Source organism: Anabas testudineus, chromosome 24 (genome assembly GCF_900324465.2).
Source record: "Anabas testudineus chromosome 24, fAnaTes1.2, whole genome shotgun sequence".
Lineage (NCBI taxonomy): Eukaryota > Metazoa > Chordata > Actinopteri > Anabantiformes > Anabantidae > Anabas > Anabas testudineus.
Window position 1 is genome coordinate 17050810 of NC_046632.1, and position 17617 is coordinate 17068426.

At 41.8% G+C, this 17617-nt stretch overlaps 1 protein-coding gene across 1 annotated transcript in view; it reads left to right on the forward strand.

The window, feature by feature from the left end:
* LOC113149050 overlaps window positions 1-15227 on the forward strand; it is a 107023-nt gene extending 91796 nt beyond the window's left edge. The window contains exons 3-12 of the mRNA XM_026340879.1: window positions 7631-7906; window positions 8363-8674; window positions 8807-9082; window positions 9160-9210; window positions 13379-13462; window positions 13561-13589; window positions 13675-13731; window positions 13994-14062; window positions 14320-14449; window positions 14624-15227. Coding sequence (XP_026196664.1) covers window positions 7631-7906; window positions 8363-8674; window positions 8807-9082; window positions 9160-9210; window positions 13379-13462; window positions 13561-13589; window positions 13675-13731; window positions 13994-14062; window positions 14320-14424 — 1259 coding nt within the window. The 3' untranslated portion in view covers window positions 14425-14449; window positions 14624-15227. The remainder of the gene's footprint in view (window positions 1-7630; window positions 7907-8362; window positions 8675-8806; window positions 9083-9159; window positions 9211-13378; window positions 13463-13560; window positions 13590-13674; window positions 13732-13993; window positions 14063-14319; window positions 14450-14623) is intronic.
* The last annotated feature ends 2390 nt before the right edge of the window (window positions 15228-17617 follow it).

Consider the following 17617-nt stretch of genomic DNA (forward strand, 5'->3'; position numbering starts at 1 on the left):
TTGGATCATATGTAGGGGTTTGGTCGTGGATGCCGGTAAACCCATCAGTAGTGCATTGCAGTAGTCAAGACGAGATATGATTAACGCCTGTACAATGAGTTGAGTCTGTACTCCGTCAGGTAGGGTCTGATCTTTCTGATGTTGTGAAGGGAATATCTACACATCGCAACACAGAGACTGTTGCGATGTGTTCTGTGAAGATCAGTTTGTCATCAATGATGACCCCCAGGTTTCTGGCCGTCTTAGTAGGGACAATCACCGCAGATCTAATGTTGATGCTGATGCTGTGTTGTCAAAGGTCTGGCAGGGAAGAATAGGACTTCAGTCTTGGGAATGTTAAGTTGAAGGTGTCTATCTCTCATCCAGGCAGAGATGTCAGAGAGACAGGCAGAGATGTGAGACGAGACAGTAGAGTCATCCAGCGGAAAGAACAGGAAGAGCTGTGTGTCATCTGCATAGCAGTGATAAGAAAAGCCATGAGAATGGATGATAGAGCCTAGAGAAGAAGTATAGATGGAAAAAAGAAGAGGACCAAGGACTGAGCCCTGCGGTACACTGGTGGAAAGGTTATGAGAGTCAGAATCACGCCTCTGCTAGGATAACTTGAAGGTTCGTTCGGACAAGTATGACCGAAGCCAGGCTAGAGCTGATCCAGAGATGTCCAAGTCTGAGAGTGCAGTCATAAGAATCTGATGGTTCACAGTGTAAAAGGCTGCAGATAGGTCTAATAGAATAAGGACAGAAGAGTTACCTGCAGCTTTTGCCACCTGTAGAGATTCCACAACAGTCAGAAGTGCCGAACTTTTTCAGTTTACTCAGTGTATCACCTGTGTTAACACGTTAACTAAAGTTCAGTGTTCAGCTCTAATTCTTATAGAAGCTTAATGTAATCTTTTTTCTTTTTATTTTATGTCTCGGTTTAAACTATTCAATCTGTATTATATTGTTCCTCAACATGAATTAAGTTTACTCTCATTATTAAACTATAAAACATTCATCAGGTCTTTGTTTTATATTCTGATTATAGGTTTGACTTTTTCCATTATAATGTCTAAATAACCTTGATCAGTGATGCTGCCATCAGTCCTGTGGAGAACAGAGGAAGAAAAGAGCTGAACTGTCCAATCGCATAAAGCAAGGACTCAGTGCAATAACCCCATGTGACATAGTGTGCTGTATATTATGTAAATAATTGCAACTAGTTATGTAAATAATTAATGTTTCATGCAGCCCGAGGTCCTCCAACTGGTCCATGGAACGGCGGGGGCTGGCCACTACGGCAACACCAAAACGATTCGCCTTCTGAGGCAGAAATTCTACTGGCCTGTCAGGATGTGGAGCTCCACGTCCAATGCTGTGACACCTGCACCGCCCAGAAAGGACCCTGTCAGCACTGCAGGGGACCTCTGCAGCAGTACCTGGTGGGGGCCCCCAATGGAGAGGGTCGGGGTGGACACTCTAGGGCCGTTTCCCCTCACACAGTCTGGTAATCGCCACGTCCTCGTTGCAATGGATTATTTCAATAAGTGGACTATTACAGGCGCCTGAGAGAGAGACTCAGAGTGATGCATGATTTGACCCGATACGCACAGAAAGACGCTGGGGTCAAACAGAAAAGAGCGTATGAGGGGCGCTTGATTGCACCTGGGGACAAAGTTCAATTCAATTCAATTCAATTTTATTTGTAGAGCGCTTTTTAAAATTGACATTGTCACAAAGCAGCTTTACACAACCAAAGAACAGTACAAGAACAGTGAATGTGTAAGAATCATAATAATCAGATTGTCCCTGATGAGCAAGCCGAGGGTGGCAAGGATGGTGGCAAGGACAAACTCCCTGAGAAGTTAACAGGAAGAAACCTTGAGAGGAACCAGACTCAACAGGGAACCCATCCTCATATGGGTGATTACATGCTGTGTAGGCAGCAGTCCAGTATAACAGTTAGTGTCCTTTTAAGTTAATGTGGAGTCCAGTTAGTTATAGCAGGCAGACTTGTTCCAGTCCTGAACTATCGAGCATTGAGTAGAGACCTCCTAGAAATGGCTTCCGATGTCCGCCGAGCCCAGGACCGACTTCATGGTAGCGTGTGACCAACTCCATTCTCCACACGCATCCCATAGGGCCATACGGTGAATCCAAGCGACGAGATCTCCGGCCAGAAGAGTTGGGCATCAGGACGAGTCAGACAGGTCCAGAGGGCAAAGGGTGGAACGACCTGTAGCTTGACAGAGAGACAGGAAGAGGGAAAAGAGAGAGAGAGAGAGAGAGAGAGAGAGAAAAGAGGAAGTGTGGGTGTATTGTCCGGTGAGGAAGAGAGGGATCTCCCCGAAGCTCTGCAGCCACTGGCAGGGACCGGGGGAAGTGGTAAAACGGCTCTCGGAGGTGGTCTTTCGGGTTCAGATGCCTGGTCGGTGGTCTGGCCTGATCATTTAAGTGACTTTGTAGCATGGACTGAGGTTTGTGGGGACACTTAAACCTCTTAGTGGGGGGCTGTACATTACATACAGGTAAAGCACATTGTTCTTTGGTGTTGGATGCTGCTGTTCCAGTTGCTGCTGTTATGTGTTGTGTGGTTCTCTTGGTTGGTTCTTTTATTATGTAGTGTACGTAGTTGAGTGACATCAGGTATACTTCCGGAGATAGAGGGGGGAGGGGACCCGGGAGAATTAGGCGGGAGATTCAGTAATTTTGGGACTGTAGACTGACCTGAGACCTGCCGTCACTGTCTGATGTTCTGATAAAAATAAAAAGAGTTGTTCACTCAGAGGCTCGTCACAGTATGTTTGTGACACACTTGGTATCTTGCTCTTCACTCTGCTCCGACACTGCATGACTGTTCTGACGGTTGTTTCTTTGTAAGGAGATAAACTTAGAAAACACAGATCTGCTGCTGAGTTTTTATTTCTTCTTCATGTTTCTTTTTTCCATCACTCACTCTGAGGAAGTCACAATTCACTGCTCAATGTTCAAGCTTCAGGCTGTTACAGACACCTGATTCGCTGATGTATTCACAGTTTAACACATCTGTCATTAAAATGTGCAACTAACAGGTCTGAGAGAGGTCAAATATTTATCAGAGTCAAAACTCTTCACACATTCAGCTTCCTCCGTCTTTTTCTTTTCTCAACATCAAAAACTTCACAGATGCATCATGGGATTGTTCACACTTTGCATTGTTGAGTCTTTAAATAGTTTCATCACACTGAGCCCCCACTGACCGCAGCAAACTCTATGATACCATCAAATAATAATCTGTCAATGTTTGAGGTGAACAACTAATGCTGTTCTCACCAAATTCTCACTAAAACGACTTCCCCCTCAGCTCAGAGGAAGTTTTACTGCTCTTTTTGTCTTGGAACAGTTTCCCAGCTGCAACGTCATCACCATGTTGCACCATGAACAGTCAAACTGTGGACACATCTTTTCTCCGTTGTAGATCTTGTTGTTTGATCTGCAGTAATTTGAACATCTCAGAACTCTGATCAGTTTATTGTTCCTGTTTTGTTATTGAAGAGCAGGTGGAACAGTTTTTATTGGACTGTTTTATACTTGAGAATCAAATCAAACAACCTGATGAGACAAAACAGTGGAAACGTGAAGAGTTTTAGTTTTTACCTGATGTTTAATCAGCTCCCCTCCCTGAACTGCCACCTTACTGTGGTGGAGGGGTTTGCGTGCCCGAATGACCCTAGGAGCTATGTTGCCGGGGGCTTAAGCCCCTGGTAGGGTCTCCCAAGGCAAACAGGTCGTAGGCGACGGGCCAGACTAAGAGCAGTTCATAAACCCCTTATGACGAGTGAAAAATCAAGGTCGGATACGTCGCCCGGATTGGCGTCACCGGGGCCCCACCCTGGAGCCAGGCCTGGGGTTGGGGCACGTAGACGAGCGCCTGGTGGCTGGGATCTCTCCCACGGGACCCGGCCGGGCGCAGCCCGAAGGAGCGACTTGGGACCGCCTCCCCGTAGGCCCACCACCCGCAGGAAGGCGTATAAGGGGTCGGTGCAGTGTGGATTGGGTGGCAGCCGTGTGGAGGTGCCTCGACAACCCAATCCCTGGACAAAGAATCTGGCAATTGGGACATGGAATGTCACCTCACTGGGTGGAAAGGAGCCTGAACTTGTGCTGGAGGTTGAGCGGTACCGGCTAGAGATAGTCGGGCTCACTTCCACACACAGTCTGGGCTCTGGAACACAACTCCTTGAGAGAGGTTGGACTCTCTTCTACTCTGGAGTTGCCCATGGTGAGAGGCGGCGGGCAGGGGTGGGCTTGCTTATAGCCCCCCAGCTCAGCTGCCATGTGTTGGAGTTTTCCCCGGTGGACGAGAGAGTTGTTTCCCTGCGCCTTCGGGTAGGGGATAGGTCTCTCACCGTTGTTTGTGCCTACGGGCCAAATAGCGGTGTAGAGTACCCAGCTTTCATAGGGTCTCTGGAAGGGGTACTGGAAGGTGCTCCGACTGGGGACTCTGTCGTCCTACTGGGGGATTTCAACGCCCACGTGGGCAATGACAGTGATACCTGTAGGGGCGTGATTGGGAGGAACGGCCTCCCTGATCTCAACCCGAGCAGTGTTTTGTTATTGGACTTCTGTGCTAGTCACAGCTTGTCCATAACAAACACCATGTTCAAGCATAAGGGTGTCCATCAGTGCACGTGGCACCAGGACACCCTAGGTCGGAGGTCTATGATCGACTTTGTGGTTGTGTCATCTGACCTCCGACCATATGTCTTGGACACTCGGGTGAAGAGAGGGGCTGAGCTGTCAACTGATCACCACCTGGTGGTAAGTTGGATCCGATGGCGGAGGAGGGAGCTGGATAGACCTGGCAGACCCAAACGTATTGTGAGGGTCTGTTGGGAACGTCTGGTGGAACCCTCTGTCAGAGAGGTCTTCAACTCCCACCTCCGGGAGAGCTACAATCAGGTCCCGAGGACTGTCGGTCTGCCTCAAGGAAATTCTGGCAAACCGTCCGGCGCCTCAGAAGGGGAAAGCAGTTTCCTGCCAACACTGTTTACAGTGGAGGTGGGGAGTTGCTGACTTCGACTGGGGACGTTGTAGGACGGTGGAAGGAATACTTTGAGGATCTCCTCAACCCCGTCGCCACGCCTTCTGTTGAGGAAGCAGAGGCTGGGGACTCGGAGGTTGATTCGTCCATTTCCCTGGTCGAAGTCACCGAGGTAGTCAGTAAGCTTCTCGGTGGCAAGGCACCAGGGGTGGATGAAATTCGCCCCGAGTACCTTAAGTCTCTGGATGTTGTAGGGCTGTCTTGGTTGACACGCCTTTGCAGCATCGCGTGGAGATCGGGGACAGTACCTCTGGACTGGCAGACCGGGGTGGTGGTTCCTCTTTTTAAAAAGGGGGACCGGAGGGTGTGTTCCAACTATAGGGGGATCACACTCCTCAGCCTCCCTGGGAAAGTCTATTCCAGAGTGCTGGAGAGGAGAGTTAGGCCGCTAGTCGAACCTCGGATCCAGGAGGAACAATGCGGTTTTTCGTCCTGGCCGTGGAACACTGGACCAGCTCCATACTCTTGCTAGGGTGCTCGAGGGTTCATGGGAGTTCGCCCATCCAGTCTACATGTGTTTTGTAGACTTGGAGAAGGCGTTTGACCGTGTCCCTCGTGGCATCCTGTGGGGGGTGCTCTGGGAATACGGGATTCGGGACCCTTTGTTAAGGGCCATTCGGTCCTTGTATGACCGGAGTAGGAGCTTGGTTCGCATTGCCGGTAGTAAGTCAGACTTGTTCCTGGTGCATGTTGGACTCCGACAGGGCTGCCCTTTGTCACCGATCCTGTTCATTACCTTTATGGACAGGATTTCTAGGCGCAGCCAGGGGTCGGAGGGAATCCGGTTTGGGAATCACAGGATTTCATCTCTGCTTTTTGCAGATGATGTTGTCCTGTTGGCCTCATCAGACCGGGACCTCCAGCAGGCACTGGGGCGGTTTGCAGCCGAGTGTGAAGGGGCTGGGATGAGAATCAGCACCTCCAAGTCATGACCGAAAGGACAAGGTCGCGGATACAAGCGGCCGAAATGAGTTTCCTCCGCAGAGTGGCTGGGCGCACCCTTAGAGATAGGGTGAGGAGCTCAGTCACCCGGGAGGAGCTCGGAGTAGAGCCGCTGCTCCTCTGCATCGAGAGGGGCCAGTTGAGTTGGCTTGGGCATCTGTTTCGGATGCCCCCGGGACGCCTCGTAGGGGAGGTTTTCCGGTCCTGTCCCACCGGGAGGAGGCCCCGGGGAAGACCCAGGACACGTTGGAGGGACTATGTCTCTCGGCTGGCCTGGGAACGCCTCGGTGTCCCCCCGGAAGAGCTGGAGGAGGTGTCTAGGGAGAGGGAAGTCTGGGCATCTCTGCTTAAGCTGCTCCCCCCGCGACCCGGCCCCGGATAAGCGGAAGAAAATGGATGGATGGATAATCAGCTCAGACTGAACTTCACACTACGACGACCACATGAGAAGGAGGAACTCAAAAACCGACATCATCTGTCTTCATACAAGAAGAACTGACGAGAGAGAGAGAGAGAAACACACATGAGGAAGTGAAACGTAACTAATTATAAATCACATTTGTCTTTAACACTAGTTCAGACCAAGAAGCAGAGACACTGAGAGGAACCATGGTTGAACACAGATGGATTCAAAGCTTTTTATTTGTGGTTCTAGTGGTTCAGTCCACAGGTAAGGATCCACACAGTCTGATCTAACTTAACTAAGACAGTAACACAGTTTTAACATGTTGGAGCTCTGTGTCTGAAAAACTATGAACTGAACTGCAACAGGAAGTTTGTTTAGTAGAAATCGTGATCATGAGGAAATGTTCATTTACATTGTTCAAGTTTCTACTGAACATTTTATTCATAGTCTGTTAGTTTCCTGATCAACTGTAACTACATCATTATTAATCTTCAGTGTTTAGTAAATCACATGTAAGTTTAATAAATGAATGTCATTTAATTCATGGTAATGTGAGAAGCTCCAAACTCCTGAACTCGAACTCTTCACTTTACAGTTTCCTGTCGTCAATAAATGTGAACTTGACTTGTTCAAAATCAAAGTTTAATCCAGTCGATGACTGTTTGAGTTTAGTTGAATATTAATGTAGCTTCTTAGAGGTCGAGTTGGTTTAGTGGAAAACTAGGAGGAGACGTGAAAATAATATTTTTATTTCTCTGTCATTTTCTCAGCAGCTTCCTTCATTATCAGACACGGAGAAGACGTCACTTTGTCTTGTGGAACTTTGATAAATGATCGAGATAAATGTGACGGTGTCACCTGGTTATTCAGTGGTTCAGGAAACTCAGCAGCAGTAGAGCTGGTTGCGCATGGAAAGGTTAAGAAAGAATCTAATTTTAAATCAGACAGACTGAGTGTTACAGAGAACTGTTCTCTGGTTATAAAGAAGGTCACAGATGAAGATGTTGGTCTTTACACCTGCAGACAGTTTAACAAATCAGAAAAACAACAAGGTGGAGACTCTACAGCTCGTCTGTCTGTTGTTACCAGTGAGTATTTCCATCATTATGTTTCCAGCTCAAACTGTGTTTTTTGCAATAATAAACTGAAACTTTACAATAATCGTTTCTACACTGATGAAGTTCATTGTTCTCATTTTGTTTTATCTCCATCTTCACCAGTGACTCAACATCAACACACTGATCAGGTGACATTAACCTGCTCTGTGAGGACATGTGATCAGTGTAGATTCACAGTAAAGTGGCTGAATGATGGTGAAAAGGTGGAAAACATTTCTTCAAATCTACAAACAGTCCAGTCTTCCTGTAGTGATACTGTTACTTTGACTTCTAATGACACGTCCTCATCAAGGTCTAAGTTACTGAAGTGTGAAGTGAGGGATGGAAACAATAAGCAGCAGTTTAACTTCACACTTCAACCTCCAGGAGAGAATCCAGGTAAGAACATGAGGAGATGAACATTTGTTATCTGCAGATGTTGAACATGTTCAGTATCCTCAAAGAAAATCAAACAGGTGACAGAACAACAGCAGCAACAGCAGGTCCGACTGGATCATCTGCAGATGGTGAACATGAGCTGTTTCCTCAACATTTACTGTAGAAGGTTTTCTTGTGTGTGATCATTAGTCCTGGTGATGTTCCAGTAAAATTATCTGGGGTTTGATTCATTGGAAAATACCTGCATGTTTCATGTTGTTGTTCAAAGGTTACTCAGTGTATCACCTGTGTTAACACGTTAACTAAAGTTCAGTGTTCAGCTCTAATTCTTATAGAAGCTTAATGGAATCTTTTCTCTTTTTATTTCATGTCTCACTACAAACTATTCATTCTGTATTATATTGTTCCTCAACATGAATTAATTTACTTTAATTTCTTTCTCTGTCATTTTCTCAGCAGTTTCCTTCATTATCAGACACGGAGAAGACGTCACTTTGTCTTGTGGAACTTTGAGAAATGATCAAGATAAATGTGACGGTACCACGTGGTACTTTAGTGGTTCAAGAAAGACAGCAACAGTATTACTGTTTGAATTTGGGCACATTCACAAAGTTCAATCTAAATCCGACAGACTGAGTGTTACAGAGAACTGTTCTCTGGTTATAAAGAAGGTCACAGATGAAGATGTTGGTCTTTACACCTGCAGACAGTTTATATCAGGACGACAACAAGGTGGAGACTCTACAGCTCATCTGTCTGTTGTTACCAGTGAGTATTTCCATCATTATGTTTCCAGCTCAAACTGTGTTTTTTACAATAATAAACTGAAACTTTACAATAATCGTTTCTACACTGATGAAGTTCATTGTTCTCATTTTGTTTTATCTCCATCTTCACCAGTGACTCAACATCAACACACTGATCAGGTGACATTAACCTGCTCTGTGAGGACATGTGATCAGTGTAGATTCACAGTAAAGTGGCTGAATGATGGTGAAAATGTGGAAAACATTTCTCCAAATCTACAAACAGCCCAGTCTTCCTGTAGTGCTACTGTTACTTTGACTTCTCATGACACGTCCTCATCAAGGTCTAAGTTACTGAAGTGTGAAGTGAGGGATGGAAACAATAAGCAGCAGTTTACCTTCACACTTCAACCTCCAGGAGAGAATCCAGGTAAGAACATGAGGAGATGAACATTTGTTATCTGCAGATGTTGAACATGTTCAGTATCCTCAAAGAAAATCAAACAGGTGACAGAACAACAGCAGCAACAGCAGGTCCGACTGGATCATCTGCAGATGGTGAACATGAGCTGTTTCCTCAACATTTACTGTAGAAGGTTTTCTTGTGTGTGATCATTTGTCCTGGTGATGTTCCATGTTTTGTTCTGAAATCTGTTCCTGTGAATGTATTTTGTTTTAGATTTTCCAGATCGACCGATTTTCCAGATCAGGATCAGGGTCTCTATCGTCTTTCTGGGTCCAACAACACTTATAATTATTGTGTGGACGAGAACTAAAGGTGAGAACATTTGACAACATGAGAGACGTTGGAATATTTCTGAATTGTCCCTGTTACAGCTGAAGTCGACTCTTTGGACTTTTTAGGGAAGAAAACTCCGATGGATGAAACAGTGAGTATTAAACTCAGTAGCTGCTGCTGCTGTTTATCAGATTATTTAGATTTTCCATTATTAGTTTGATTGTGACGTCGTCAGTGTGAATCCTGGACTGTCTCTGAGACTGAGTGTTGGGAAAGTGGACGCGTGATGATCTCATCTGCTCCAATAACTATCAGTGAAGTTCCCTTGAACAAGACGCTGAACTTGAACTCAGAATCTCAAGTGTGCTGTTGTTTTTCACAGGTTCATGATGATGAAGATGAAGATGAAGATGAAGATGAAGATGAAGGAACAGTGAAGTTTGAAAATGTTGGAGACCCTTCTGCTTCTGTCAGATTCCACTGATCAACAATTTTCAGATGTTTGATGAACAACTGTTAGTTTAAAGATTTATTTATTTATTTATTCATTGCTGAGCTGCAGCTTGTTTGATCTTTTCACTCTCAGTAAATCAGTTTTCAGTTTACTCAGTGTATCACCTGTGTTAACACGTTAACTAAAGTTCAGTGTTCAGCTCTAATTCTTATAGAAGCTTCATGGAATCTTTTCTCTTTTTATTTCATGTCTCAGTACAAACTATTCAATCTGTATTATATTGTTCCTCAACATGAATTAAGTTTACTCTCATTATTAAACTATAAAACATTCATCAGGTCTTTGTTTTATATTCTGATTATAGGTTTGACTTTTTCCATTATAATGTCTAAATAACCTTGATCAGTGATGCTGCCATCAGTCCTGTGTAGAACAGAGGAAGAAAATAATTTCCTGTAACAAACCGAAACTCTGGATTAATTTATAAAAAATTTATCTTCAGGAATTAATAAAGTTAATTTTAAATTATTCAAAGACACCGTGTACAGATGTGTGTTTTACTGACCACTGTTCAGATTCTCCACTAAGACAACAACAGGAAAACAAACAGATGATGCTGGTTGTTTTGTGTGAGGGTGGATTGTGCATCGATCTACTAGGAATGTCTTTTACCTCGGTTCTCCAGCAGATGGTGATCACACTGCCCCCCCTCACTACATGTAAACTAGTCCAACACCTGATACTACACATGTGCTAAATACCACAGGAGACCTGATGCTCAGCTCAGCTCCTGTTGATCATATGAAGGAGAAACACAGAAGTCGACATGTTCTGTCTCCGTATGAGCAACAGACACCAGGAAGAAAGGAAGGATGAGAGTCACTTGAAGTGGAGACGTTAGAGTTTAGAAACTGGGACTGTTTCTGGAGCTCGTTCTGTCCTTACGTCACTTTCTTTATTGTCACGTCAAAGACAGCAGCTCCCTGTAGTAAAACCTCAGTAGAACCAGACAGTTCTCTCTGTTCCTGCACTCGTTCAGGGTCACGACCTCCCACCTGTGTGCAGGAGTTTATACTGTATGTTTGTGACACACTTAGTATCTTGCTCTTCACTCTGCTCCGACACTAAGTGACTGTTGACTTTTCTTTGTAAGTAGATAAACTTAGAAAACACAGATCTGCTGCTGAGTTTTTATTTCTTCTTCATGTTTCTTTTTCCATCACTCACTCTGAGGAAGTCACACTTCACTGCTCGACGTTCAAGCTTCAGGTTGTTACAGACACTTTATTTAGACACTGATGTGTTCACAGTTTGTTGTAATTAGTTGGTCACATTCTCAGAAAACACATCTGTCATTAAAATGAGCAACTAACAGGTCAAATATTTATCGGAGCCAAAAATCTTCACACATTCAGCTTCCTCAGTCTTTTTCTTTTCTCAACATCAAACACGTCATTGTCACAGATGCATCATGGGATTGTTCCCACTGTGCACACTGAGCCTCCACTGACCACACCAAACTCTATGATACCATCAAATAATGATCTGTCATTGTTTGAGGTGAACACCTCCACAGCTCTGCTGCTGTTCTCACCACATTCTCACTAAAACGACTTCCCCCTCAGTTCAGAGACAAAATGACCACAGAGACACAAACAGGAATCAACAGGTCTCAGAGCAGTAAAACATCCTCTGAGCTGTTTCCAGCTGCAACAGTTCATCACCATGTTGAACCATCAACAGGTTTTATTTGACAAATTAAACAACCTGATGAGACAAAACAGTGGAAACGTGAAGAGTTTTAGTTTTTACCTGATGTTTAATCAGCTCAGACTGAACTTCACACTACGACGACCACATGAGAAGGAGGAACTCAAAAACCGACATCATCTGTCTTCATACAAGAAGAACTGACGAGAGAGAGAGAGAGAAACACACATGAGGAAGTGAAACGTGACTAATTATAAAGCACATTTGTCTTTAACACTAGTTCAGACCAAGAAGCAGAGACACTGAGAGGAACCATGGTTGAACACAGATGGATTCAAACCTTTTTATTTCTGGTTCTAGTGGTTCAGTCCACAGGTAAGGATCCACACAGTCTGATCTAACTTAACTAAGACAGCAACGCTGGTTTAACATGTTGGAGCTCTGTGTCCGAGAAACTCTGAACTGAACTGCAACAGGAAGTTTGTTTAGTAGAAATCGTGATCATGAGGAAATGTTCATTTACATTGTTCTAAGTTTCTACTGAACATTTTATTCATAGTCTGTTAGTTTCCTGAACAACTGTAACTACATCATTATTAATCTTCAGTGTTTAGTGGATCACATGTAAGTTTAATAAATGAATGTCATTTAATTCATGGTAATGTGAGAAGCTCCGAACTCCTGAACTCGAACTCTTCACTTTACAGTTTCCTGTCGTCAATAAATGTGAACTTGACTTGTTCAAAATCAAAGTTTAATCCAGTCGATGACTGTTTGTCTTCAAAAGCAGATTTGCTGTTTGAGTTTAGTTGAATATTAATGTAGCTTCTTAGAGGTCAAGTTGGTTTAGTGGAAAACTAGGAGGAGACGTGAAAATAATATTTTTATTTCTCTGTCATTTTCTCAGCAGCTTCCTTCATTATCAGACACGGAGAAGACGTCACTTTGTCTTGTGGAACTTTGATAAATGATCAAGATAAATGTAACGGTACCACCTGGTTATTCAGTGGTTCAAGAAACTCAGCAGCAGTAGAGCTGGTTGCTCATGGAAAGGTTAAGAATGAATCCAAATCTAAATCAGACAGACTGAGTGTTACAGAGAACTGTTCTCTGGTTATAAAGAAGGTCACAGATGAAGATGTTAGTCGTTACACCTGCAGACAATATAACAAATCAGGACAACAACATGTTGGAGACTCTGTGGTTGATCTGTCTGTTGTTACCAGTGAGTATTTCCATCATTATGTTTCCAGCTCAAACTGTGTTTTTTACAATAATAAACTGAAACTTTACAATAATCGTTTCTACACTGATGAAGTTCATTGTTCTCATTTTGTTTTATCTCCATCTTCACCAGTGATTCAACATCAACACACTGATCAGGTGACATTAACCTGCTCTGTGAGGACATATGATCAGTGTAGATTCACAGTAAAGTGGCTGAATGATGGTGAAAATGTGGAAAACATTTCTCCAAATCTACAAACAGCCCAGTCTTCCTGTAGTGCTACTGTTACTTTGACTTCTCATCACACGTCCTCATCAAGGTCTAAGTTACTGAAGTGTGAAGTGATGGATGTTAACAATAAGCAGCAGTTTACCTTCACACTTCAACCTCCAGGAGAGAATCCAGGTAAGAACATGAGGAGATGAACATTTGTTACACATCTCAACTGACGTAGTAAGAAACAGCAGAATAAATTAGTACAAGAAGTCGACTGTTTATCATGACAAACTAGTTGCATTATATCAATGAATGTGAATCAACAAACATTTTAAACAGAACTCAAAATGCTGAAATGACCCATAATGTTGTTTTTCAGATAAGTGGTGGTTGTACATCACTGTGGCTGTGGTTGTAGTGGCACTTTTCATACTTGTTGTCATAGGATGGAAGAAAATTCAAGGTGAGAGCATTTACAGATGAAATATTTATAACTAGAAGATTTCATCGAATTTATATTCACTGTGGAAACTTCAATTAACTATTTTTGTGTGTTTTCAGGGAACAAATCACAGATCAACAACAAAGTTGTGAGTTAAAAACAAAACTGCAGTTTTTTTTTTTAGTAATATAATTTTTGACCCAGTGTAACTTCTTTCCGTTCTTATTGTCCAGGAACTGACCTCTGATCCTGCAGTGAGTCATTCTGCTCCAGAAACCAGTAACAACATGGTGAGATTACACATTAAACCCAGTACAAAGCTACACTCATGTTTAGTTGTTTGTGTTCTCCAAAGTGTAAATGTATGAGACACACACACAGTTAGTGTGTTAGTGTGCAACAGAGGTTAAAGGGGAAGTTAGATGGTGTAAGAAGTTACAGCAGAACATGAAGTGAAGGTCAAAAACTAAACCGACAAACAGGCTGTGGACAAACCAGAGAGTTGGTTTAAATGGACATGTATAAAGTTCTTATGTTGTCTTCTCTCTGTAGACTGATCCTGAAGATGGAGTTTGCTACGCCTCCATCAACTACACCCAGAAGACCAACAGTAAAGCTCAGGTAACCTGTCTGTTGGTGATAGAGGAGAACATTCATGTGCATGTAGTCGTGTGTTTAAGGATTATTTAACACTGTGTGATGATGCTGTTACTTTCTGATCTTATAGTTTGTAGTTTTAAATCTGTTGTACAGACTTTTAATGAACCACTTGGTTACTGTCTGTTTACTGTTGGTTATCATTAACCCTTCTTTACTCTGTGACATCGTTCTTAGTGTTGTCGTCTTATCTAATTGTAAAATGTCCTGTAACGTTCCAGGTTCACACTAAGAATGATGATGAGGTTGAATCAGTGACCTACAGCACAGTGAAAACTTCCTTCATTGACCCCAGCAGCTTTTACGCTACCATCACCAAAACATAACCAAAGAAATAGAATAGCATCATCAGATTATTGTTTGGTTTTGATTTTTATGATGATTTTATTCTGTAAATAACTTTTAATGCAGAATGTTGTACTGTTGTTGTTTAAAGAACAATTTACTGTTTTTTTACTTTAATATCCTTATTTTAGACTAGCAGAAGTATGTATGTGAATAATATAAAGTATATTATTTGTATATGAAGTCAACAAATTATATAATAATTGAAATTTCTTTTAAAAAAGCTGAATGAGTTTAAACCAAATGCTGATGTGAGACTGAGCTTAGACTGAAACACAAAGTCATATAATGGAGTGACCATAGAGAGAAAAGCTGCTGGTTGAATTCAGAAGTATCATCAGGTCCATTAGTTATGATGCCGCAGCACCACCTGTTGGTAAAACACCATGGAGGTTCACACAGTTGGTCGAAGTGGACGTTTGTTCAAGTTGTTTAAATTTGTCAGTGGTGTAAGGAGTAATGTCACCTGTTTGTTAATGTCTGTGTTACATTTTCTATATAAAACTATTATTATTTAACTAATAATAAGCAAAATTTTTGATCGTCTGTCAATTTTATCCACTGTCGGTAGCTCGTTATGACCAAGCATTACATTTCATGTTTTCACTGTTTATTTTATTTTATTCTTACATGACCACTTACTGTGACTCTCAGGTTAATAAGTTAGATTCTCAGTTTATTGTTCTCTGAAATTAAAGTGTACAAAGATGCAGTTGGAAAAATAAAATAAAATATCACCACTAACTGATTTACTGACTCATGTTAGTAATGCTAGTGGCTAATAACTGTGATGTTTAATTTGAATGTGTGTTTGTTCAAAGTTTCTTCTTCTTTCTTTCTGACTGAAATAACTTTGTCCCAATTTGATGGGAAATAAGAGAAGTATGAGAAAATATAAGATCAAGAACATGTCGATGAGGATTCTCATAGAATATAGGTAAAGCCTGGAAGTTGAGTCATGATTAATGCAGTTTCTTCTTGTCAAGTTGAACTGTTTCACTCACTACTCTTCTTTAGTCTGAGGAAAGTTGTTTGTAGGATAAATCTGTCGTCTCCAACCTACTATCCTCAGACTGAAGACGCTACTTGACCTAATGAGAAGAAAGTCCAGTTGTTATAACTCAACTTCCAGATAAGAATAAGAAGATCAGTTAAAACTCACTGATACGTTTATATTTTATATATATGTTCCACTCAGCCACAATTTCAGAATTGTCCGTACAGTAGAACGTAATGGAAAGACTGAAATTGAAATGTGGTCCAACAATATTTTACTGCCACCATTTGGTATAAATCAGTAGTTAGTGTCAATGGGTGCTGGTCACTCTTCAGTGCATTTAGTATTGCCAAATAAAAACAAAACAACAAAAAAAAAAAAAACATCTAGGTTCTGCCTTATTTTTATTTAACTGATAGAAAATATACAGTTACAATCACTTTTTAAGTAACTGTCTTCAAGCTGCAGCCTGTTTGCACTTTTCATTGATCATTATGATAATTTCTAAATAATCTTGATAAATGATGCTGTCGTCAGTCGTGTGTAGAACAAAGAAATAAATAAATTTTCTGTAACAAACCATTTCATTTAAACACAACATGAACAGATGTGTCTGGTACCTGAACACTGTTCAGATTATTTAGCCAGTGAGACTAAGGCACTAAGGAATAGATGACTAGATGAGGCTGATTATTTTCTGTTACCTCCGTTCTCCTGCACACTGCCCCCCCCTCACTAACTCAGAGCAATGAGCTGGTTTCCTTCTCCCTTCACTGTTTCTCCCTATTTAAGGACGCTTGATACAACACGTACAAAATAACACAGGACAGACCTCATGCTCGGCCTCGTGGCAGCTCATAACTGTCCGTGATGATTAGAATTGGAGGATTAGCTACACGTTCTGTCTGCATGTCATTGACAGCAGTGAGTCATTCTGCTCCAGAAACCAGTCACAACGTGGTGAGATTACACACAACACCCTGTATAAAACTACACTCCATGAGACTGTATGAGAGACACACACAGTTAGTGTGTCAGTGTGCAACAGAAGTTAAAGGGGAAGTTAGATGGTGCAAGAAGTTACAGCAAAACATGAAGTGAAGGTCAAAAACTAAACCAACAAAAAACTATACACAAACAAAAAGATGACTCTTCAGCTGAAATAGTTTATAAATAATAATTTTATAAAAATCTAAGAGTGACTTGGTAGAAATACACATGCACAAAGAAGTGATAATGTTGTCTACACTGTGTAGGTCGATCCTGCAGATGGAGTTTCCTACGCCTCCATCAGCTTCACTAAGACGACCAACAGTAAGACTCAGGTAAACTAAACATTGTCGCCTCAACATTCATGTGCATGTAGTTGTGAGTTTAAGGATTATTTTAAACTGTTTGATTTATGTTTTTGTTGAGGCTGTTTGTTGTTACATATTATTAATCTATTACACTACCACATCCTTCTTTGTGTTGCACTTCCAGATTCGAACAAAAAATGATGATGATGAAATTGATTCAGTGACCTACACCACAGTAAAAGCTTCGATAACTCATCCTACCAACCTTTATGCTGCCATCAAGTAACTAAAAAAATTAATGAGCTGATGACTCATGTCATCTGATCATTGGCTTCATTTACTCATGTAAATCTTATAATGATTTTATGTTGTAAAATGCTTCTTATCCAGAAGGAGGTGATGTTTGTTAGTGGAAAGTTTAAGTTATAATAGAAAGTTTGAGCTATTTCTCTTTTTGTGATGTTTTAGTCTTTGTCTGTTTTGTATCAGTTTTTATTTATCATCAGTGAACTTTAAATATCCTTAATTCAAAGTGTTAAAAGGAAACAGAAGGTGGGACGTGGTATGTTATATTTACAAAAAGTCAGAATGAATGTAAACCAAACGTATATTTGAATCATATCACTATGAAAATGTTACTTAAGAATAGTGGCCACAGAAGTTACCCACAGACCTGGAGACTACCTTAGAGAAAAAGCTGATGGTGAAATTCAAAAGGATTATTATGTACATTAATTATGTTGTTGTAGCACAACCTGTATTTAAAGTATCACTTTTTGTCTTTTCTTTCGTTTGTCCCACTACATTAACTTTCGGACTGAAATAACTTCCCTAACAAAGTTGTTATGAAAAAAAGTGAAGGTTTTTTGTACTAAATAA